Genomic DNA, 23665 nt, shown 5'->3' with positions numbered 1-23665 from the left:
ACCACATAACTCCATCACCCGCTCGTGTGTGTGATGGAAGAACGTTCAAAACTCACAAGCGCTCGTGTGGGCGGAGTGTTCCTCGCCTTTTGGGGCAGAAAGAACACGAACGCGTGCGCGTTGAAGCGGGAAGGAAGGCCAGCGTGACTTCCCAACATCGGGAACGTTCGCAGGACTTCCAAGGCCCATCGGCAACCCTCGATTTTCTCACGCATTCACAGCACCACACTCCTCACCACCACAACCATGTTCTCCGCCGCACGCTGCATGTACGCCAGGCCCCTCCGCTCCGCCGTAGCCCAGCGGAGGGCATTCTCCGCCTCCTCCCGTTCTCTGAGTAGGTGTCACCGGCCAAAACCATCCCTTCCCCAGTCATCTCACTCATCATCCCTTCCACCTCCCCCAACAGACTCATACGAGCACATCAAAACAGAGACCAGAGGCCGCGTCGCCATCGTCACCCTCAACCGCCCCAAAGCCCTCAACGCGCTCTGCACGCCGCTGATGACGGAGCTGAATGCTGCGTTGAAAGCGTATGATGCTGATGCCAACATTGGCGCTATGGTGATCACAGGAAGCGAGAAGAGTTTTGCTGGTTGGTTTTCTTTGCGTGTGGGGGTTTGAGGAGACCTTGTTGCATGGGTGGGAGTGGAGGATTGAATATGAATTTGCCTTTTTTCAAGCGGGTGCGGATATCAAGGAGATGAGCAGGCTGAACTTTGTGGACAACTTCAAGAATAATTTCATCGAGGACTGGACGGGTGTGACGAAGATTCGAAAGCCGATTATTGCTGCTGTTAACGGGTTTGCTGTACGTTTTCTGATGTTGGGGAACTATGTGGGGTAGATTGTGATGGAAGAGCTGACGCCAACGTTTGTGAAACCCCTACATATAGCTCGGAGGAGGTTGTGAGCTCGCAATGATGGTAAGCCTTTTTGCGGCTATCCCAAAGGTTCCCCGCCCTCCCTAATATCCTCCTTCCCCCACACAACAGTGCGACATCATCTACGCCGGCGACAAAGCCAAATTCGGGCAACCCGAGATCAAGCTCGGCGTGATTCCCGGCGCCGGCGGCACCCAACGCTTCACGCAAGCGGTCGGCAAGGCCAAAGCCATGCACATGTGTCTCACCGGCGACATGATGTCCGCCGCCGAGGCCGAGTCTGCTGGCCTGGTCGCGAAAGTGTACCCCGCTGAACAGCTGTTGGAGTCTGCGATCAAGAATGCGGAGACGATTGCGGGGTATTCGTTGCCGAGTGTGTTGGCTGCTGTTGAGTGTATCGACTCCTGTAAGTCTTTCTGCATCGCAGTCTGTTCTGGTATCCTCCAAGTAACATTTTTGGTTCTTCCATATCACGCAGCTTTCGAGGTTCCCCTGGCCCAAGGACTCCTCTTCGAGCGTCGCATGTTCCACGCCCTGTTTGCCACGGTGCGTTTTCGTCGCTTCTCATTGCTTTCCATTTCAACCCTCTAACCCGGTCACTAATACCCAACTCTGCATGCTTCTCATCCCACGCGTTTAACAGAAAGACCAAAAGGAAGGCATGGCGGCGTTCGCTGGCAAGCGCAAGGCCAACTTCACCCATGAATAAGTTGCATCTTACGTGTTGATGTGCATATCAGAAACGTAGCAGTAGCGGTAGCTTGGGGAGGCTTAACTCTTTAGCGGCGTATGTAGCATTTACAGTCCAGTCGTTGCTCGAGGCGGTGTATGTAGAGCACGTAGAGTTAGGTCTCAATCAAAAAGGTCATCAGGACGACTGGCGCGCTCTTATCTCATCCTCCACTCGACTCATCTCACCGTGGGCAACGCAGACCCTGAACAGCCTCTCTGCCTCCATCTCGAACGTCAGTCTCAGGACGCATTGCGGCGGTGTGCACTCTCCTTCTCACCATCATTTTCCGCTCAAATCTGCACACCGGAACGGCAGACGCGAACTGTATACTCTTCATTACACATCTCCTCATGTAAAGGGATGTCAGTCATGCGGCATTTTGGGTGTGAATTTGCAAATAGCAAAACGTCGGTGAGAAGGGGCAAGCCAGGGGCAAGCCAGGGGCAAGCCAGGGGCAAGCCCCGATGTGGGATTGTGCATAGGCGCTCTCCTGCCATTATGCGTAGCAACGATTTACAGGGAAAGGGGGTATGCGGCCCGGATGCCGGGTAATAATTAACGAAGGGTCTTTTGTTACCGACGTTACCGAGCATACATATTACAGCCTGGCGGAGCTATGTATTTCCGTCTCTGGTCCTTCGTGGCAGCGAGTGGCAGCGAGTGGAAGCTTAGAAGCCCTCGTCTACCACACCCTACAGTACAGCCCGCACTCGGTTTGACTATTGCTTGGCGCACCCACCCGCTCGTCGGGATGCTGGACGCCCCAACCGGAGAGTCTTCGGCGCCCTCACCACCGGCGAGGACGGGATGTTCATGATGATCGACCAAGACGGCGGCTTCCGGTCGAAGAGGATTGTGGCGGATTTGGGTGCACCAGGCTCCGGGCGAGTCACCTGGGACGACGTGACCAAGGTGTAATCTGCCCTTCACTTCGTCATACGCGCCGCCTATGAGCACTCCTCTACCCCCCCCCCCCCCCCTCCCCCCCCCCCCCCCCCCCCGCGGCTCTGCTATCAACCTCGGGGTCTGAACCTCCATGGCGGCATATAGTCTGCGCGGACGTGCTGCGTCTTCTCCGTTCTCTTTGCGGCGTCTGTGTCTTGCTTAGGTAGCAGCACCATGTCTCTATGCTACATAGATACATGGTGCTGCTACCTTGGTGGCGGTCCGTTTGCGATCATTATTACTTGCGGTACCTACGTATCATGGTGTCTTCTGGCGTCTAAACTTGAGCTTTCAAAGCTTAGATGTGAGGTCTGAGAACGGTGTATACATCCTTTCTCTGCACATGCGCCTGCTGATCTGGGATGCCTGTCCTTGGCGTGTCACATACACCCACCATCCTCCAGGACCTTTGCATTGTTCGCTTGACGCCTTTGCTTGACGCCTTTGAGGTCGGACCAGCGGTCAGACTGAAGGTCCCGGTCTTTGCTTTGAAGATGGAAGGGTTATTGAAGATGGAAGCAGTATCATTACCTGTGCGAGTTCGCACACCTCGTCAAAGATGAGATCAGACTTTTCACCCACGCCTGAGATCACCTTTAACAATAAGAACTTTTGATCGTGCCCAGCAAACAAGGTACGGAATGGTGTTCCCCATTCTTTGCCGGTGATGCTCGGGTGATGTACGAGTTGAGAAAAACGATGAGCCCAGGTCGGGCTTGCCGTTTCCACATCTGCATTATGAAAAGGTACCTCCTGCCTCACTCCTCACTCCCATAAGGCTCATCTAGCGCCCAGAACACGAAAAGGGGGCAGAGTGGTGCTCAGCTCTCGGCATAGACCTCTGAATAGACCACAAAACAAGTATATACCTCTGATAGTGCATTTCAGTAAAACACGGCTGTTGGAACGCCGCGAAATAGAAAGGGCCGTGGATGGTTGTTACTTTCGGACAACGCGTCGACGCAAACACATCAAGTTATGTCAGCACGCGTCAGTTTTCGCTGCAACTCCAGATAGTACTTCGTCCTCTTCGGTCAGCGACATATGCAAGATTTCCCTCCCATCGCACCCTTCCCCAAACGGTATGATTAGTCTAACGTCAAGAAAAACAGCCTTGGGGCTTAAGCACACACGCATCAGCTTCGCGTTTTGTGCACGGCCCAAGTTCCAACTTCGTTCAAGGGTATTCTCCATGAGAAGTTTTCCCAAAGATGGATGCTTTCTGATCAGGGAATAGACGCTCGTGGTGCGCTTCACCCGTTGCTCCAGAGGCATGTGAAGAAGTTGAAACGCGTTAGTTTCATCTTTCATCTTTCCCACCGCTCGTGTCCCAGCAAAACAGGTACGAATACTCTGTTCCCACCTCCGAGCGATCAATCCATGAAGGAGTGTCCAGAATAAGAAGCGAGGACCTGGGCGTTCGGACAACGCGCAGCTCGAAACAAACAAGTCTCCTAGGCCCTGACGAAATGCTCAGTTTCGCGTCTTGGTCACAGATAATTGAAAAAGAGAACGCACAGATGGAGGTTTGACCTCTCCCCTCCGTCCGTATATCAATAACCACGGCGCCGCATCGACTCTAGAAAAAATGACGAGATTTCCGGCCAGGGCGGGGTGATTTTGCAAGAGGTCGACGCGTTACGTTCACGTTTTGCACAGGTGAGCTTTGTGTCCCAGAAAGAAAAAAGAGACGCAAATGCCAGTCCCACCTTCTTGCCCAGTAAGTGTGTACATGTACGGAATTAGGAGGAGCAAGAGAAAGTTAAACGCGAGAAATGCAGACGCGTTCAGTTTCCCGGTTTTTTTTTGTACCGTCACTTGAGGTCAAAAAGACGGATAGTGCACTGGTGGGCCTGCCCTCCCACGGTTCGACCTGCATAATGACGAGGATGTGGAGTAAGGAGAGAGGAACTGGAATATTCGGACAACGGCGTTAAGCTAAAAACACGCGTGATTCGGCTAGAGGCCGGCGTCAGTTTCGCGTTTTGGGTCAGCGCACATGAATCTAATATATTCGAGTATTTTGCTTCATGTGTTTTACCGGACACAACTGCTTGTGTACTGTATATGATGCAAATGATGTATGATGATGTAGATGATGTATATGATGTATATGATGCAGGACAAATAGTGGAAAGTTCCGACAACGCGTGAGTGGGATGAAAAGTTCAGGCGTAGAGGAAACGGCGCACGCGCTGGTTTCGCCTTATGGGTGGATGATATCGCTCGTGCCAACGAAAAGGGGATACACGCTGCATTTCTTCCTATAACCCATACTCATGTCCCCAGAAAGCCGACTTGGAGTAGCGCCTGGAACACTTTGGAAGGACACAGCGCGGTGCTGACCGTTTGGACAACTCGTGATACAAGGAGTCCAGGAAAAGCGCAGGCGTCGGTTTCGTGTTCCCACCTTTACCTGTCCGTCTCTCGTCCAGGATGTCTGTGAGCGTTTGTTCAGTGTAGAAGAGGGAATGAAGGTTTGCTGGAAGTTCAGGAAAAAGAATGGACGCCAAGAAACCTCAACATACGGCAAAATACCGCACGCGTATGTTTCGCGTTTCTGGAAAGGTTCTAAAGATAGGTGTCTGATACTTTGCAAAAGCGCCTGCATCCATTTAACTTCGAAGCATGTGGAGGGAGAGAGGACAGGAGCCTCTGCCCTGTCCCAGGACGAGTCCGAGATGAGGGAACATGATCAAGACAAACGGCCTTGGCGAAGCAAAGCCCCCATTGCGATCGACAAGGTGAAAGGAGGAGAACCCCAAGCACTTCCTCGCTTTGCTGCTTCCAAAATATCTGGCACCGTTGTACTTCGATAACCGGCATTCATCGGAATAACGGAATGCACATCGAATGCAGGCAATATATATCTATTTTGCCCTTCCCAGAAAACGCGCAACCAAGAAGTAAAATGCTTCTGGACGGACTCTTCCCAACAGTTGCAAAAAGGCGACGCGTCAGTTTCGCGTTTTCGCCTGTCTTTCATCTGAGCATTAGTTTTTCCGGACGTGTTAGAAATGCATATATGCACAGTACATGTGAAAGCTGATTCTCTCTATGTTGCGCCAATCCTAGGTACGTACGTATACGGCACATGCATTCGTTCATACTAGTTTGCGAACGTCGGCGCTAAACTTCCTAGCTAAGCTCAGGGAGCTGTTCCTTCAGATCGCTTAGGGTTTGAAAGCCATGTGGCAGCGATGTGCAGCGGACGTGATCAAAGTTGTTGCTGGCACGGGCCATGGTCGCAACCTTCTCGGCTCCGTTCTCGGCCCCCTACTTGAATAGATTTCCAATTGGCCACCCCCATCGTGCCAGAGGAGCTCCTCCTCCCACCAACCAGTGTTCGTGAACTTATCAATGAACACATATTTAGGCACCCGATTTGGCACTCGATTGCGGTGGGACCTACATGTTTTTGTTTGTGATGCAGAGGTACCCTTGTCCTATAACACACAACAGGCTACCGCAGGCTGCCAACCAAGTACTGATACACGCAGGCATATGATCTTTGCACCAATCTCCCCTCCCGGGAGGTTCTCATTTCGATCAAAGATAGCTCATTTCATTGAAAACCGAACAACCACCAAAACTCACATGTACACACTGCCGCAAGGTATAATGCATACTGTATGATGATATCTCTTCAAAACAAAAAATAAATGAATTGGGTGGATGTGTGCAGGGAAAAGAGGGGGAAAACATGCACTCCCCACCCCCCTATTTCCCTTCTCTAGCCTGACTATCCCAAATACATATGGAGCGAGAGATGAGCGCTAAAAACCTAAACTAAAAAGACCGGGGGGTGCATAGCAGTAACAGACAGACAATACATAACAAAAATGGCCCACGGAGATGATGGGGGAGAGCAAAACGTAATCGAGAGGGCGTGGTTGATAGATATGGAGGGGAGGCGTTCGGGGAGTGTACACACACGGACGGTGTCCCTTTGTTCGCCACCAATTTTCTTCGATGTTCACATGTCCAAATGCTCCGAATCGCCAGCGGACAAGTCCGCAGGGGCTGGCGACCCTGGATGCGTTTGATGTTGTTGGTGTTGGTGTTGCGATGGGGAGGAATAGAACCTGGGCTGGGAGGGTGGCGGCGGGGGCATCTCGCCGTTCATCTGCATGGGGTGGGGTATGATCCCGAAATGTTGTTGGTGGGTGGAGGGGTGGGCGGGGCTGGGTGGGTAGCTATTCATGTAAGCTGGTCCGCCGCCGAAGGGTTGTTGGAAGGGTCCGCCGCCGTAGATGTTGCCGTAGGGCGAAAGGGGCATGCCGTACATCCCGGGTTGGGGGGAGTTGCTGGGTGTGGGCAGTTGGGACGGGCTGGAGTACCAGCCGTGGGAGGGCGTCGAGGGGGCAGGGTGGTGATGGTGGTGTTGTTGGTGGTGACCGTGCCCATTGCTGGAAGTAGCGGTGGACGCTGAAGGCGCGACTTGTCCGAACGGATATCCGCCTCCGCCCGTCTGTGGTACAAGGGGACTCACGACTTCATCGTCCTGGGGTCGAGACACGTTGTACGTCTTCACGCTGTAACCAGCGGCACCACCCGCAGCCCGCCCAAGGTTCGCAGCCACACCGGCATCCGGAGGAAGGTTGGACGGAATGACCATCAGCTCATCAAGCAGCCGCTTGTAGCCCATCTGACTCTCGCGCACCTCCGGCATGGTCGCAAGCACGTTTCGCACGCAGTCGGCGAAGCGTGTCTTCTCGTCGGCGGAAGTGCAGCCGGAAGCGAGGATTTTCTGGATCACCGATACGCCGTGGATTTGGTCGGAGAGGATCTGTTGCAGGTTTGAAGGGTGTGGGCTACCGGGGTCTTCGCGGTAGAAGATTTCTTGCACTACGTGCTCGCGGGCTTCCGGTTCGACTCGTTGAGTAACTATGAGGTAGTTCACATCAACAGATCAGTATATAGCTAGGTGAAGTTACTCCATCAGTAAACCCTCTCCCTCACTCACCAAGCTTCAAGATCGTAGCACTAGCCAGTTTGTGCGTACACAGGGCAATAATATGCATAGCGAGCTTCGGCGCCATAGCCGAGTACCTCCCCGGCAACCCGCTAGCATCCAACAACCACGTGACGAGAATCGCCCCATTCGGGTTCGTCACGAGCTGAATGACATTATGCACAATCGCCTCTGCGACAAACTTCTGCTGCCGTTTCGTCGTAAACTGACTCTCCAGACACGCCCTCATAGCACGGGCTCCAAAGCGGCCCTGCCCAATCTCAATACACTTGGCATGCATGGCGTTGAAGACAAACTGGTTTCGCAAGGTTCCGAGCGGTAAACAGCACTGAACGACGTAGTTTCCAAATTGGTCGAGGAGTAATGGTGGCGTAAACGCTTTGAGCGCGTTGACGATGGCTTCGATTTGAGCGCCGGTTTTGGCGTAGTCGATGATCTTTTGGACCACCCAGGTGCCGTTCTTGTGGATCCCGATTGCGGGCATATGTGGCGCGATGGCTTCGATGAGACGGAGGCGGTGTGCGTCGGAGGTTTTTTCGATGAGCTTCTGGATCACCACGTTTCCGATGTAGTCTGCAATCCTACACGTTAGTCATCACTCATTCATTGATGTTGATAAGCACAAGCACGCACGTACCTGTACAGAGGTCCACGGTATCATCCACAACCTCATTGAAGTAAGACTCAACATCCTTGACACTCGGATGTCCCTCCAATCGTTTCCGCAGTTCGCGCAAACGCATCTGATCGACCCGTCGGTTAGCTTTCGGTTCCGGGACAGGTGGTATCGCTTGCGCATATGTCTCTGCAAAGGTTGAAAAGATCGATATCAGAAAACCGTGGAACGCAATGATCAGAAGCCGTTCGCAACAAGTCACCCTTACCTGAACTCGCAACATCCTTCCACAGACTATCCAAGGCTTCCTCCCCGCCCACCGAGTTCTTCCTAACCGGCGACCTCGACCCCAAAGTGACAGAAGAATCCTTCAAATAAGCCCCATTCCCATTCTGCCCAGCCGTGCTAAACCGTCCCGAAAGCGGTGACGTGGAACTGTGCCGCACATCATGCGGATACCCTTGCGCAGACGACACCGAATGGTTACCCGTTGAGTTGCGGTTGGATGCGTAGTTCTGCTGGAGCGTCGTTCCAAGCACATAACCGGGCGCTGGTTGGTAGGAGGGCATCCTGCCAGCGGACGAGTTGGGTCGGTCGCGGGTGGGGGATGTGCCGTGGAAAATATGGGTTGCGCTTGATGGACCGAAACCGAGTGGCTCGGAGCCTTTGGGCGGAACCTTGGCGTAGCCGATCTTGATAACGGCGCCTCCGACATCGTTTCCGTTCATACGGCGGCGTGCTTCCATGGCGTCTTCGAGTCGGACGAAGTTTACGAACCCACAGTTCTTGTGTGTCTGTAGTGAATTGACTCGACGTTCAGTATTTGCTGCCAAAGAGAGGGCCGAATGCGAAGACTCTACTCACCAGGACGCGGGCAGACTCGACGGGACCAAAGACAGCAAACATCGCCTCAAGCTCAGCTGGATCCATAGACGGAGCGATATTGCCGACCCCTATGTAAGAAACCATAAGGATGAGTAAAAGGACCATCGATACCCGGAGCCAAAATGCACACATACACAAAGATTTTGTCGGCTGCATCCCCTGCGTGTCATTAATCGCTTCCGCCTTGCCATATCCAATACGAACAACACAGTTGCCAACACGTCCGCCTTGCATCTCATCCCTTGCAGCGACCGCGTCTTCCATGCGCACGTAGTTGACGAAAGCGCACTCTTTGTCAGGTAGAATACGAAGTGACTCGATGGGCCCGAATGGAGAGAACAATGTCAACAGGTCGGATGGGGAAAGGGTGGGGTCGATATTGCCTATCCAGAGGGAGCGGGTTGGGACTTGGTGAGCGTGAGGGAGATCGACGTTTTGACGAAGAGGCGATTCGCTCAGAGCCCTGTCGATGCCGTAAGGTGCATAATCTTGGGGGCTATGTCCGATGTTGTACTAAGGAAAAGTGGGATATTTAATGGTCAGAGAGCGCATTCGCGAACGTGATCTGAGGAGACGGATGATTGTTTACCAGCGCCCCATCCACATTCAGATCAGAAGCCGGGCTTTCCATCTCCAGTTCCAGGTCGCCACGCGCAAGACTGCGCCTGATGGCCTCGATATCGCTATCGACCGTCGTCTCCATGAATGCGATAGACGTGGCCCTTGGCCGATAACCGGATGAAGCCGCCGCCATAGCCGAAGGCAAAAGCATCTTCTCGCCGACGGCCACGGAGTAGGACCTTGCTCGGTTGAAAGATGAGACAGTGTTTCCGATGTCACGACCAACGTAGCCGTTCCTTGATCCATCCAAGACTGGGTCGTCCAATCCAAGGTAATCTAAGGTTCGCGCAACTGCCGTTGTCTCGTCTTCTCCGCCCGCACTGCTAGCATAGTCAGAGTGCCCGACCAATGTACGCTCTCCCAAAGTGGCGAGGATACTGGCCGGCTGCCAAGATGTAGCGAACAGAGATGGTCCAAACGCGCCTGAGATGTTAGATCTCGGAAGAGATAGGGATCCCGACCTGTTTCGTATGCTCATCGGCGCAGCGCTTTTCGCAGTTCGGCTTGGTGTCGACATCTGTGCTGGGTCCGAGACCATTTTCGATGGAAAGAACGAGAAGGTTTCCGCGCGTGGTCGTCCATATGCGCCTGGCGCCCTACCACCCGGAATCGATAAGTTACCGCCTTGCTGTTCTGTACCCATATTCATATCTTCCTTGTCGTTGCTGCTCGCATCCCGCAGCGACTCGATGTAATAGCCGGTGCTACCCATTTGTTTACTAGAGAATATACTATCGCCCATTCTATTCACGTTATTCGAGGTATCTAGCAATGACCTGAGGCGCCAATGGAAAGAAGTTGAGAATGATACACTTGTCGCGGCAGAGCAACCCAAAAAGGGCAACCAACAAGGGCAAGGGAGAGCGCTGTGCTCCCCCATACGGGCCCTCTCACATAACGCATGCACGATTTTCCCACGCGTGCATTGTTCCCACCCGAAAAAAAAAGATATGGCTGAGCATGGCTTACCTTGAGCCGTCCATTATTCGCCCTGTGTTTGTCCCAAGACCAGACCGTTCGCCCTGTTGCATAGCTCGCTATGGCGCTGATACAAAGTTGTGACTAGTCGTCAGCCGTCCCGAGGACAGACGGAAGGGTGGTGCTCAGCCACGACCAGGACTGTGCAAAGGCCGATGCAACTGCCGATCGAAGGGAAGAGATAATACAGGCGAGGAGACGGGGGATAAAAGTCTACTCAAACAGTTGTAGCTGGGTGAACTATGGAAACTATACGTTGGTGGTTGTAAATTAGAGGATTTCCAAACGCTGCAGCTTTCCGCCACAGTCGGGAATTGTGTTGGGGAGGGAAGAGCCTTCGATTCTCTCAAGTAGGTTTTCCCACGGACGCGCCACGTTTTATTTTTAGGGAGCCACAACACTCGGGCTCAACTTGAACAACAACAACAGCACCCGTCGGAGCACAGCCTGTACGAACTCTCACTAACAATATGCAATATGAATATGGTGGAAACGAGGACGGGCAAGGCAGGAAACCGTAACGGGCAGCCCGTTCGATGTATTGGGCGAGTTCATCGGTCCCAAGTTCGAATTAAGCTCAAACTTGACCTCATCCCCACAAACACAATCGCATTCTTCTTCCCCCCGCCCCCACCCCCAACCGTCGTCGTGGGCCCCGGCTCTCTTTCTCCCGTTATTCATGCACGGCCCGCCTTCTCACCTCGTTCACAAAGAGTAGCATCTTGTGCTCGCGGTATGGCATTTTGATGAGGCTTCCCCGGCGCTCCCATATGAGGCTACATGGTACAACGCTCTCGACAACGCTTGCAGGTAGCTCTCAATTGGAGCCTCGCCTCGCATTGTACCGTAACATTGAGCAGTGATGAATCATCAGTCTCTGATTGATGGGGGTAATTGGAAGGCAAGGGGACGTGGCGTTTGACGGCGGGGATGGCTTGCGTTTCATGACTTTCTGGTGATGTCAGTCTCAGTCAACGACACCCCGGACTTCGGAAGGCGCGTTGGAGCCCGGTTCTGCAGTTCAAACGAAGGAGTCGCGTGGCGTTTCAGAACTTTCGAAATCCAGGGATTCCTTCGAATTCAGGACAAGTGATACAATGGGTCTTGCGTAAAGCCATCGAAAATAACAGGACGCGATGGCCGAGTGGTCTAAGGCGGTAGACTAGAAATCTACTCCGCTCTGCGGGCGCAGGTTCAAATCCTGCTCGCGTCGCTTTCTCTTTTCGACTTTTTGGCCATGGTTTTTGACCTTTATCAGGTTTGATGAGACACACACACACCAGTACTTTGTCCAGCTGCAAAAGCATTCACGCACTGTATCTAGTCGACGTTTTCGTGCCCATCGCCTTCTGCATGTTTAGAGCAAAAACGGAGATGTATCAACATCACTATAAGCCCTTTGGTTGTTTTTGCAGACTTAATGCCCCACACACACATGGAGAAACGTTTCCACGGCGAAAAGGTACCGTGGAACGCCAACTGTTCGGAGCTCCTTCCGTTTCCTCTTCCGTAGCGTTTCGTGCCCCAGCTCGAGCTGGCTTGGCGATGTCCCACTGCTGATCGGCAGAATAGGCCCTAGTCCGACGCGAAATTAACGGCGAACGAGACACCGTCAAAATAAGGTACGGACAGTACGTAAACGCGTTCCGCTGGCGGGTATAACTTTGTGGGTGTGGGCAACCGTTTCGCGCTTATCGGAAGAAGAAGGAGCGGGTCACGAGGGAAAAGGCGAGGCCACGGACGACCAAAATGCGAGGAGAGCAAAGGAGAAAGGCAAGCGCTTCGAAGCCAAAGCGGCTCATGGGGCTTGTCGTAAAGGAGAACCGAAGGGGGTACGGGTCCACCATGTTGCTCCGGCAGAAAGGAGAGATGCCGGTTCTAGTTACTGTAGCGCGTGGTGTTTTTTCGCCGTCGAGAGGGGCAAGGGGGCAGGTCAACGGAGCACTGTACGCAGAGCGGAGAACGCAAGGGCTCCAAGTCAGTAGGCTGCTCGCTCATTTCCCGGTCTACGAAAGTCCTCATACACGGTACCGCATTGGTTGGGTGGTCGCAGGCCCATTTTCCGGTCTGAATGGTCTTTCGACTCCGCACTCCCCATCCGCCCCGATCCACGTCGACGAGAAACGGTCGTGCACTATCCGTTGCTCTTCACTTCATACATTCTCTTTGTTCCAAAGGCAACCGTAATTGTACACATTCTTCTCCCCATAGTCAGGGGGGATAGGATATCATAGAAAGAGGTGTGGGGTTGTGTTCATCCTCTTTTGAGGAGCATGAAACGGCAGAGTTCCGCTCAAGAGAAGCCGCGTAGGGGGGAGGGGGGGCCTGTACAGATGGTGGTGGTGGTTGCGGTAACGAGCACTGAACAATGGACAATAAAATCAAAAGGGGCAAACCACATTGAAAAAGGGGGGAGGGCGGGGTACGTTTGGAACAGAATACAAGGTGTCTTTCGAAAACGAGCTAGCGGATTGATTTTCCGAAAGGGGGAGTATTTTTGATGTTTTCGTTCAAGCAAGTTTTTGACGCGCGGGCGAAGAGGGTGTAGAGGATGTTGTCGGTTGGTTGTTCATGAACGTCTGCGCCATGGACGTGAGCCCGTCGGCGACGAGGAGGGTGAGCATGGCGTGTGGGGCGATGCGGAGGTAGTACACCGGGAAGGTCTACGAAAACAAAAACAAGGAAATCATGGTGAGTTGATCATTTGGAAACAGTGCGTGGAGGGGACGGAGGCCAAAACAGACAGACATACCCTATAAAACACCCACGGCCCCTCGTTCTTCACCACCTTGATCGCACAATCAATCGATCCCTTATACGGCAACCTCCCCTCAGCATCCGGCCTCTGTTTCTGCAACCTCGTCTTGATGAAATCAAACGGCAGCGACAACGCCGACGCAAAGAACCCCGCCACAGCGGACGCGCCGAAATTGGCCCCCGGGCCGGGCCCGATGATCCTGTCCAGCTCGTGTTTGGTGTGCGAGTAGGACGTCAGCATGCCGAGGTTGAGCGCCATGGCGCGCGCGACGGTCGGGCCGGCGCCGTTCCACAACGCAAGCACGCCCTCTTCGCGGGTGATACGCACCAACGCGTTCGTCACGCCCGTGTAATTGCTCCGTTTCGCAACCGGCAACGTCCCATCGCTCTGCATGCGCACCAACGCGAGGTCCGCGGGTGTGCCGACGATGGCCCCGAGGCCGCCGGCGGCGAGTCCCGCGAGCGAGCGTTGGAGGAAGGTGACGGGTTGGTTGGCGCCGTTGTACTCGCGGGCTTTAGCGAGGAAGGTGTTGAAGAGGCCCATGCGGGCCGTGGTGTAGGTCGCTTGGCGGAGGAGGCCGGCGGAGAGGCCGTTGTAGAGTGAGCGAAAGGATTCTTGGCGGATGATGTCGCCGGCGACGCGGAAGGGGTGGGCTTTGACGTTCTGGGGGGGGGGGGGGGGGGGCGCGGGTTTTAGCATAACCGCTGATTTCCGAGAGAAACGATCTTCTATGAAAACACTGCACCGCTGTGCATCCTCTCCCCCTTTCTCCCCCCGTGCCTCACCTTGACACCCTCGCCAGCCAACTGCATCCTAACTTTGATCATATCCACGGGCTGAATCACCGCCGTGGCAATCATCCCGCCCAATCCGCCCGTCACGAACGGCTGCGCGACCTGCCAGGGCGTCTTTGTCGATGTCGAGTCCATCGTTGCTGATGTATTTCTTGACTCTGGTTCCGTGGGAAGTTTCGAGTTCTGAACGCGTCCATAAGAAGGATAAATGGGTGGAAACCACATTGACGGGTTGGACCGGCGATGTACACATACCTCACTTGCTTTCGGGTATTCCGAGTGTGCGATGGTAGATGGTATGCGACCTCAAATCTGTTCTCGAGAAGAATCGTACAAGAGAGAGAAAGTGGGAAAGATTGGATGAGAGATCGCGCGAGCCATGATTATAGGATCGGAGTCCCATCCGGCTTGGCAGAAGCATCAACCCAAAGGCGCGGCCACATGGTCTCCCACATCAAAAAAAGAAAGGCCGGAGAAGGGGGGACCGTGACGCCAGCGGCCGAATACCGATGTTTGTAAGCAAGCGGAGGGGATGGAGAAACCGGAGGAGAGACCGGGGTTGCCAGGGGCGACAAACAGGGTTAAGCTTGTTGCGTATTCGCTGGTTTCCGAGACCTGGTGACAGGGACCCTTGGCGCCGGTGCCCGTTTTCCTCCTCTCCGACGTACGGTTTGCTTGCGGCGTGGGCTGCTGGCGCTGCTCAAACCCCGACTGGTGGCGTGGAGTATCTAAACGGATTGGGGGCACTCAGTTCTGAGGTGCACGGTCTTACCTGTCAGTCAACGCCAAGCGGGAGCCAGCAGCAATGAATCGATGAACGGCGAGCGACGACGAAGAGTGTGTTTTGGTTCGGAGTGTGAGGAGTGGGAGACGAGAGGGAGGGGGAGGAGAGGCCACGCGTGGAGAGGCCTGCTTTATATGTGTGAGGAGGTTGTCACCTGCGATGACTCTTGCTGCTCCTCCTTTTTCGTCTCGCTCGCTCCTCCTTTCTCCGACGCACAACGGTTTCCAGCCTTCCACAACACTCTCAAACTCATGGCCCACACTGACTCAGCCGGACGGATTTGCTCCGGACGATCGTTAGTGTTTCCGGCCGTTTCCCTATTACTGTATCTACAGTAGATGTTTGCATCGATTTCAGATCTTCATCAAAATCAAAAGCCTAATCCCTGAACACCCAGCCAGCTGTATGGGAAATGTACACGGAACACACGCACAGACTGGCGCGCACGGCCGCTCTGGGGTTTACTCTTTGGTGGGCTTCGACCCCACATCAGACATGACTTTTTCCATCTTTTCATCGCTCGCCTACGAATCCATCCACGACGGGTTGCTTTTGCTGTGCCGGGACAGCCGCAGCACTCGCTCATGGTCACCTCCTCCTCCGCCTCCCCCCCCCCCCCCCCCCCCCCCTCTCTCCGTGGTCAGTTGGCAGCATTCTGTCTCACTCTAGACTCTAGGTCTGTATACGTCACGCGCCAGCCGAGATCACACGCGAGGGATTAAATCCAGCCAGAGGAGGCACGTGACTCCATCGATGGAATCTCCCTCACAAAGCGGAACGACTCCACAACCATTCTCCATTGCTCGTTGGATACTGTACGTAGTTGATGCTGCACTCTCGAGGTCTCATCAGTGGGGGCCTTTGATTCTCGTGAAAACGTTCCAAACGTGGCGCGAATCTCATACACAAGAAGCCACAAATCGGAAGATTGGCGGGGGACGTACAGTACTGGTACAGTACTGTATGGATGCGTCTTGTGCGCTCCTGCTGCATCGATGCCGCTCGACTCGCTTTATCGCTCGTCCCTCTTCTTAGGCAACTCCAGAATCTACATATGATGGGTGCTTCTATCGGTGTATCGATGGGGGATGATCGCACTCGCCGGAACAGGAACGGGAAAAAAGGAAGAACGGTTTGAACCCGCGCTGGGGAATGAGACGCGATTGCCGTTGACGGGGGGCTCTTTGACAGCGCGCCCCGGCGACGGCTTGTCATTTCCGAAGAGCAAGAACGACGCATACAAGGACATGTAGCTAATGCTACGCTTCTTACTCTCAAAGGCAATCGATCATTCTATTCGGACTGCTCTAACCCGAAACCTCCCTCGTCTGAGAGGCTAGTTCACGCGTAATGCTGAGACAATGCGTGACTATATAAGCTGTTGAAGTCGCAGAGGACGTGGAAAGCTGAAACAACCCGGCCTTCGAGGACGTCCGCGCACTGGTCTACTGCATGTCGTGGCCTCCGTCAGGGAGGCGTAAAACGATTCGGATGGTCGTCGGATGGCCGTAGAAAGGGCGCGGTGTGGAAGCGGTTGATTGGATAGCGACGCCCTTGTCACCGCTGTTTACGAGATCCCCGTTCGCGCTTGCCGACCTCGCCGTCGCTACCACCGGAGGAAACGCGACGGACGCTGGGAGCACCCCCGCCGACCCGCCACCGCAGAAACGGGAGATGCTGTCGGGCGATTATCTCGCGCTTGCGAGACGAAAAACGGGCATCCCCGGTCTCGTCGGCGCCGGGGGGTTGAACTCACCCGCGTCGCGTGCGGGCAGGAATACCGGTGGCGCCGGGTCTCACCACGCAGCGAGTTCACCAGGGGCCGGCGGTGTTACGGCGGGGAGACGGCAGGGGTGGATGACGGAGGAGGAAGGGGAGGGTGAGGAGGAGGAGGGGGTGCATCGGAAGGGGAAACCCTCCGCATATCGCATCACTGGGTCCGCTATATATGCACCCCCAATCCGCGTCGTGATGTATGTAGATTTAGTGTGTACATATGTATTTGGGTCCGTGAGAGGCGCATACATGGGGGATGGGGAATGAGTACACGATGGAAGGGGCTCTATTCTAAGTGTCCACACAACCAGAGTCCATTGGCGGTTTGTCCGTCCCATCATACGCCCGACGTAACGCCGCCCTGTCTCTATCGCAAAAAGCGAGAAAGGTCTATCCATATATCCCCCCGCTCAGAACCGCACCCCAAACTCACCCTCAACAAGCTTCCTCCACTCCGCTCTCGCAACCTCCCTACTCTCCACAACCTCCCCCCGAGCATCGTACCTCTTCAAGGCCCCCTCATAGAACACCGTGGCCCCCTCCCGCTCATCATGCATCTTGACAGTACATCCCCGCACCCACACCGCCGCTGGGTGCGTGCAGCTGTACCAGTTTGACATTTCGATATCTGTGCGTGTCACGGGGGTTGTGTAGAAGGCGTATTGCTGTGTCCATTCTGCGCCACTTTTGTTCGCCCGATGTTCCATCACATACAGATCAGGAACGCCCCACTCACCGGGAGCCGCAAACACATCGTCCTCACACCCGGGGTAGGATGTGGTGGAGGTGTGGAGTGTGATGCGGTTCGTGCCCTGGGATGGGTGGGATTGCGGGAGGCCGGAGAGCGGGAGCGGGAGGACGGGGCCGCGGTAGCCGTAGCCGACGTCGATGAGGTGGATGGATGAGGGGGTGGGACCGGTGGGTGTTGGGTCGGTGGGGGTGGGGATGTGGACGAGACCGATGAAGTGGGAGATGCCGAACCTAAATAACAGGGGGGGTTTGGTTTCGCGATGAGAAGGTTGAGCGGGGGTGAGGGGGAGTCTTTTGCAAAGGCGCAATGTGGTGCTCGCTTCGCTCGCCGTATTGTATACCTACCACTTCCCATCCCTCACGGCCCTGGCGAGTGCAGGCCTAACGTTAAACCCCAGTTTCCGCAATGCCGCAATAAAGAGAGTATTATGTTCAATACAATAACCTCCCCTCCTCCTTATCACAATCTTATCATAGATATCGTTTAGGTTCGGAGATATAGGCGGGCGCGTATGATCTCTTCCAGTCTCAACGCCGCCGTGGGGGTCAAAGTGAAGGGAGAGGGTCTCGAAAGGGATAGAGAAGTAGTGAGCTTTGTGGAGGAGGGAGAGGGTTGGCAAGTCCGGCGGCAGGAGGAGGGATGTGGTGGGAGGGAGCCGTAGACGGGCGAGGTATGCGGTTAGTTGTTCTGTGGTGAGGGCGACGGGTTGGGAGGGTTGTAGTGCAGCTGAGGAGGGCATTGTGAGTGGGTGGTTGTGGGAATAGCTGGCGTGGGGTGTGATGGGGGGGGCGGGGGGCGGTCGTGGAGAGACTCTCTTATGACTATCCCTACTTCCTTTCCCACTTGTTGGAGGCCGGACACGCCTTCTCCTTCTGGTGGGCGGCGAGTCTCTCTCTGGTGGGCGAGCGGATGACGCGATGGATGACTCACTCACGCGTCGCCCATTCGTACGTACTGTACGTACATTAGCGCACATGCCATTATGTCGAGTCTGTACTTCACACTGCTGTTCTCACACTAGACCCTCGGCGTAACTCGAACAAACAACCCGTCCTTCAACCCCGTCGTGATCGTCTCAACAGGCTCCACTTCTTGGCCCGCCACCAGTTCAAACCTCCATTTCCGCGCGAGCACCGCCACCACCGTCCTGAGTTCGGCTAGCGCGATCTTTTGCCCGATGCAGCTGGAGGTGGGATACATATGGGGAGTACGTTAGCGTGACGGTATCATCACAGGACAAGGCAATATCAAATGTCCCCAACAACAACAACAACAACTTACTTCATCGGCCCATCCCCGAACGGCAAAAAGCACGGCGAATCCGCATTCACTTCATCATTCAACCACCGCTCAGGCCTAAACAACTCCGCATCCCCTTTACTCCAGTACTGACTATCGTTCTGGATGTACCGGATATTGACAATCACCCGCGTGTCTTTCGGGATATGGTACCCCAGAATCTCAACGTCGTTTGCCGCTTTGCGCGCGACCGCCCCCGCCACAGGATACTGGCGCATGGTTTCGCGGATAAAGGCGGAGAGGTACGTGAGGCGCGCGAGGGACTCGTACGTGACTTCACCGGAAGCCCCGAGAACAGCGTCGAGCTCTTCAGCGACCTTGTCGTGGCATTCCGGATGTTGAGCGAGCGTCAGCACGCAAAAGGTCAACGTGTTCTGAGTCGTCTCCGACCCCGCCCCAAAGATCGCATACACCTCATCCACCATCTCCTCCGTCGAGAACTGCACGCGCGCCTGCCCCGTCGTCGCCTGGATCAGCCGGTCCAGCATATCCAGCGGCACGCCCTCGCGCGGGCTATACCGCCCATCCCGAATCAGACTCGTCTTTTGCTTCACAACATCGAGGATGATCGACCGGACCCGCGACACTTGCCCCTGGATGTTCCGGGTCGAGATCCCCAGGACCGGCCACGTGACCTCCGGCGCGCCGTACCGCGCAGACATGGTCGTCACGATCTCCTCAAAGACGTGCAGGAGCGACGCCGACGACGTGTGCGTGGGGTCCGCGAGCGTCTCCACCATCTTGAACTCGTACGAGAACGCCAACCGCCCGATCACGTCCAGCGTCAGGCACGCGAAATGGTAGTTGACGTTGAACGCGTGCCCCGCGGGGTACGCTGCCCAGGTGTCGGACAGCGCGTTGGCAATGGCGTTGGCGATCACCGCCGTGTTGTGGATGTGCGTCGGGCCGAACGACGGCTGCATGAACTTGCGGTGCTTGTGCCACACGTCGCCCGACGGGAGCGTGAAGAGCGCGTAGTGCGCGATGCCCTTGTGCATCTTTTGGAACTGTGGATTCACGCGGGACAAGGGGTTGGTTAGAGTCTCTCCCCTTATGGTGGGTGAAGCGAAGCGGGTAGGTGGTTGGACGAGCAAACTCATGTTCGCTTGACGTCGGTTGGATGAATGACACCCCTGCTCGCTCGCGCGCAAAGATCCCAACCCTGCTGAGGCTGGGCTTCGCTCGCCAGTGAATGTACTCGCTGGTCGCTCCCCTTCCGATACTCACCATGTTATCCCTATAAAACCCCTCCTTATCCGTCAACACCCTCTTCGCAACCGCCGCATCCCCGACAACCACCACCGCATTCCCAAAGAACCTCACACCATAGATCCTCCCATACTGCCCAAACATCCGCATCGAAAACTGCCGCCCCTGCCGCCTCTTGATGTACGGGTAGATCTGGTGGTAGTTGCCGATGAACGGCAGCGGGGCGGGGCCGGGGACCGTCGGGCCCTTGGAGGAGGACGACGGGGAGAGGAAGCGGTGGAGGAGGAAGGCCAGGAGGAGACCGACGGCTGTGGTGGCGATGAACGACATGGTGGGGGTCTGAAACGAGGGGGTAGAGGGGTAATCTGCGAGTGGGATGTCAAGCGAAACTGGGCATGTTGCTGTTCTTATATATACCCGCAGCTATCATAGCAGGGTGTCCTGTTCTGTTCTGTTCTGTTCCCCCCCCCGCACGCGTAAGAAGGGAGGTGCAGACTTGACGCGTGTGTCACACCCCCCCGGCAGCGGAAGCGGAGGGCTCCCGGCCGGTCAAGTGTGCAGAGCGAACGCCCTCCTCGCCGCGGACACGAGCGGACGGGGGGAACCAAAACAACCCTTGCCTTGCCAACTCACCAGGCGGGGGCGGGCTGTGGTTTACCCGGCGGCTCCCGGGGGCTCACAGCGCGAGCGGGGGGTTCATCCTCGGCGACCTCATCAGTCGGGGACGCGTAATAGATAGCAGACGAGACGAGAGGCATTGAAGACCGTCCGCCCCAAGCAGGTAGCTTTCCGGAACGAGCGAACTCCCGATATCGTGGCGTCCTTTTGGCACCCGCCTGTGTGGGTCAACCGAACCGCTTCAGGTTGTGGCTGGGAGTCGGGAGACTCGGAGCTTTCATTCGCAGGGTGACGCGGAATGGAATGCGATGGTCTGGGTGAGCCCGCACACCGGAAACATCTTTTGCTCGCCTGCACCCGGGGCGAAACTGTTTGCTGATACGCAGCGATGCAGGTGCATTCGGGTCCTCGTTGACCTATTCAGGGGGGGGGGGGGGGGTCGATTATAAGCGTCTAAAATGCTATTTACAAAACTAGTTCTAGAACCCCAAAACCAAAGCCATGCATGTTCGTATCACGGCGACGAAAGCCCCTTCGTCCCTATGACTGAAACCCTCCGTCCCTCTCACCCTCTCACCCAACCAGATGAATAAACAACGCAATGAACCCGGTCATCGTCACACAACTCGCCACATACATCACAAACAACGTACTCCCAATCTCTACGCTCTCCCCCGTCGGCGAATAGAACTGCGTCAGTAAGATTGTTGTCGAGGCTGTCGGCGTGCACGACATGAACAGCAGCACGAAGCGGAAGATCTTGTCGTGCATGTCCACCCACTGCAGAGTGTGGGTGAGCAGCAGGGAGAGACCGAGACCGAAGACGGGTTGGAGGAGGAGTTTGAAGGTGACGAGAGAGAGGCAGCTCGGGAGGGAGGTTTGGCGGAACGAGAGTTGGGCTAGGCCGCCGCCGAGGGATACTAGGCTCTGTATCGTCGAGGGAAGGGGTGAAGGGAGGTTATGAGCAGGCCCGAAAATGGGGGGAACGACGATGCGGTCACTCCGGATTCCCCGGTCTCACCATTGGGACAGTCCCACCGGCCAAAAAATCCAGTGTCCGAAACAAGAACCCCAACGGCGGTTCACCCCCGTCCGTCCTCACAAACAGCGATTTCAGCGGCGGCGCAAGCGCAATCACCAGACTCAGTAAGAGTGTCACGTTCGGCACGTTGAACAGGGAGCTGTAGGTGTGGTACACGCGACCGAGCCGATGGACGATTCGCCGGGCGGTGGGTGTGTTGTTGCGTTTCGAGCTGCTCCGTTGCGTTGACATCGCTGTTGACCGGACACTGGGCGCCGTCACGCTCGCCGCCGCCGGCGCAGACTCTCGTGCATCCCCCATCCCCTCCTCCGGCATCTCGTCAGTCTTATCCCCTACCGTACCCACACTGCCACCCTCCAAATCCACCTCCATCTCCAGATCCAACTTCTTGTCATCCCCCGCATAATCCATCTGGAAAAGCTTGTACCCGGCCCCCCAGAGCGTGAAATAGAACACTGCAACAAAGATCGAGGCGTATGCGACGCCTTTTGTGTCGTCGCCGGCGGAGAAGGGTGGGAGGGCGCCGAGGGAGAGGATCACCGCTAGCGGGATCTATCAGAAGCCCATCAGTCGTCCGTTGTTCGAGAGGGAAGCTACCGACGGCACATACATACATCCCCCCAATTTCCCCAAGTCGCACAGGCGATGACGGCGTAGTTGAAGGTGGGCGTGGTCCGTGTGCAACGCCGGATGAGCAGCCCGGCGAGGAGGCCGAGGAGGAGGTAGATGAGGGCTACGAGGACTATGATGCTGCGATGGAGAGTGAGATTCGCTGGATGCGGATTGGGTAGGATGGAGGAGGTTTGGCGCACCCTAGTTTTGGGAGATCGTTCACTGTGATCCCCGCTACGATCTTGACAAACAGGAGTGGGGGTGCGAGGAGATAGATGTTGACCTGCGGACGTGGTCGTCAGCTACTGGGTTATCATACCATCTATCAACATCGCATCCTACCTTCGACAGCACTTTGAGCCCCGCGGGATTTATCGCCCCCGTTTTGAACAGCGTCGCTCCTCCCGCTGGTTTTCACACAACATGGATCAGCATTGGCAAAAGGGGTGTTCTCGGTGACAGGAACATACATACCAGCGATGATGAGCATCTTAATAATCGGCTGAGCACTCGTCCAGAGTAGGTTTGTAAACGACATGGCTGTCGCAAGTTGAGACGGAGGAATTCAGCGGCGGAGTGTTATGACCGGTGGGGCCTGGTCGACATGGAAGGAAATGCGTAGCGAGGGAGTCGGGCTTGAAGAGATATATGCACTTGCGGGGAGAGGGATACCTGCTGCAGCGACATTGACATTCCTCTTCTCAATGCCCCGGGGGTGGACCAGTTGTGAAATGGGCTCCGCTCGTTTCTGCCGTTGAGAAGTGCCCTCTCAGTTACGCGCGTCGGAACCTCACGCCCAGGAGGAACAGTCAGAACACTCACTGGCTCCCAGGAATATTCCGAGCGCAGAATAGGGCCGGTTCCACGGCCAAAGCGGCGCTGGCTTTCGCTCGGCCATCCGCTCTTTTCTGGCCCTGACCCTGCTCCGTCATGTGTGCGGTCGAAGGCCAGACCCACCTTGCATGTCGCGGGACACTCGCTGTTGAACGCCATGCAGGAAGTCTCATACTTGCACATGAGGTTCTGAACCGTGGACTGTTGATCGATTCTATTGCTGTGTATATTCTTGGTTCTATATGTTTCAAGTCTCTCGCTCGTAGTCTTTTGTCTTCTCTGCTGGTGTAATCCCGTTCATACATGGCTCGCGTCTCAGCACACCAGTACTGCAGTCTCTCGGTAACCCTCGCTATTCGGCCACTACAAACCAATGGGGATGATGGTGAACTAAGGAGGACTTACGAGGGGAAGAAGGATGCTATTGGCGGCGCGGGGGGGGGGGGGGTGGGCACATTCAACCAGAGGGGATACGGATTGGGCTCCCAAGGCCAACGGTTCCTGTCTGATCTGCACCCGTTACATCGAGCATATGTGTAGAGGAGGTAGCA

General features: G+C 55.4%; 7 protein-coding genes and 1 non-coding gene across 8 annotated transcripts; 2 read left to right on the top strand and 6 right to left on the bottom strand.

The window, feature by feature from the left end:
- Positions 1 to 246: 246 nt before the first annotated feature.
- On the top strand, positions 247 to 1993 carry EV422DRAFT_556963 (ClpP/crotonase-like domain-containing protein; the record flags this gene model as incomplete). The annotated part of the gene is made up of 7 exons (XM_053071915.1): positions 247 to 343; positions 410 to 595; positions 684 to 811; positions 897 to 926; positions 996 to 1290; positions 1363 to 1430; positions 1528 to 1993. The coding sequence occupies 7 exons, from the start codon at positions 247 to 249 to the stop codon at positions 1591 to 1593; spliced, it is 870 nt and encodes a 289-aa protein (XP_052926059.1). The 3' UTR covers positions 1594 to 1993.
- A 4545-nt stretch (positions 1994 to 6538) lies between these two features.
- Positions 6539 to 10371, bottom strand: EV422DRAFT_567225 (uncharacterized protein; the record flags this gene model as incomplete). The annotated part of the gene is made up of 7 exons (XM_053072518.1): positions 6539 to 7449; positions 7529 to 8110; positions 8175 to 8342; positions 8422 to 8947; positions 9018 to 9106; positions 9173 to 9551; positions 9628 to 10371. 7 exons carry the CDS (start codon positions 10369 to 10371, stop codon positions 6539 to 6541), a joined length of 3399 nt encoding a protein of 1132 aa, XP_052926058.1.
- A 1396-nt stretch (positions 10372 to 11767) lies between these two features.
- EV422DRAFT_t74 lies at positions 11768 to 11850 on the top strand. Its single transcript has one exon. It is a non-coding gene; the product is annotated as a tRNA-Ser (tRNA).
- Positions 11851 to 13147: 1297 nt separating this feature from the next.
- On the bottom strand, positions 13148 to 14324 carry EV422DRAFT_495911 (putative mitochondrial 2-oxoglutarate/malate carrier protein-like protein; the record flags this gene model as incomplete). Its single annotated transcript, XM_053067837.1, has 3 exons — positions 13148 to 13300; positions 13390 to 14058; positions 14181 to 14324. The coding sequence occupies 3 exons, from the start codon at positions 14322 to 14324 to the stop codon at positions 13148 to 13150; spliced, it is 966 nt and encodes a 321-aa protein (XP_052926057.1).
- A 1283-nt stretch (positions 14325 to 15607) lies between these two features.
- EV422DRAFT_44669 (uncharacterized protein) lies at positions 15608 to 16490 on the bottom strand. The gene is made up of 2 exons (XM_053067227.1): positions 15879 to 16490; positions 15608 to 15802 (listed from the first exon to the last, which is right to left on the bottom strand). Exons 1-2 carry the CDS (start codon positions 16210 to 16212, stop codon positions 15678 to 15680), a joined length of 459 nt encoding a protein of 152 aa, XP_052926056.1. The 5' UTR covers positions 16213 to 16490; the 3' UTR covers positions 15608 to 15677.
- A 669-nt stretch (positions 16491 to 17159) lies between these two features.
- Positions 17160 to 18239, bottom strand: EV422DRAFT_567223 (uncharacterized protein; the record flags this gene model as incomplete). The annotated part of the gene is made up of 2 exons (XM_053072517.1): positions 17160 to 17730; positions 17845 to 18239. 2 exons carry the CDS (start codon positions 18237 to 18239, stop codon positions 17160 to 17162), a joined length of 966 nt encoding a protein of 321 aa, XP_052926055.1.
- Positions 18240 to 18517: 278 nt separating this feature from the next.
- Positions 18518 to 20338, bottom strand: EV422DRAFT_567222 (cytochrome P450; the record flags this gene model as incomplete). Its single annotated transcript, XM_053072516.1, has 3 exons — positions 18518 to 18683; positions 18782 to 19806; positions 20027 to 20338. The coding sequence occupies 3 exons, from the start codon at positions 20336 to 20338 to the stop codon at positions 18518 to 18520; spliced, it is 1503 nt and encodes a 500-aa protein (XP_052926054.1).
- Positions 20339 to 21041: 703 nt separating this feature from the next.
- On the bottom strand, positions 21042 to 23013 carry EV422DRAFT_44524 (auxin efflux carrier). Its single transcript, XM_053067226.1, has 6 exons — positions 22755 to 23013; positions 22623 to 22687; positions 22481 to 22563; positions 22283 to 22418; positions 21648 to 22220; positions 21042 to 21553 (listed from the first exon to the last, which is right to left on the bottom strand). The coding sequence occupies exons 1-6, from the start codon at positions 22816 to 22818 to the stop codon at positions 21200 to 21202; spliced, it is 1275 nt and encodes a 424-aa protein (XP_052926053.1). The 5' UTR covers positions 22819 to 23013; the 3' UTR covers positions 21042 to 21199.
- Between the last annotated feature and the right edge of the window lie 652 nt (positions 23014 to 23665).

This window comes from Fimicolochytrium jonesii, assembly GCF_025526975.1.
Source record: "Fimicolochytrium jonesii strain JEL569 chromosome Unknown EV422scaffold_10, whole genome shotgun sequence".
Taxonomy (NCBI): domain Eukaryota; kingdom Fungi; phylum Chytridiomycota; class Chytridiomycetes; order Spizellomycetales; family Powellomycetaceae; genus Fimicolochytrium; species Fimicolochytrium jonesii.
The sequence above is the reverse complement of the archived record's forward strand: the minus strand, read 5'-3'. Positions and strand labels throughout refer to the sequence as shown.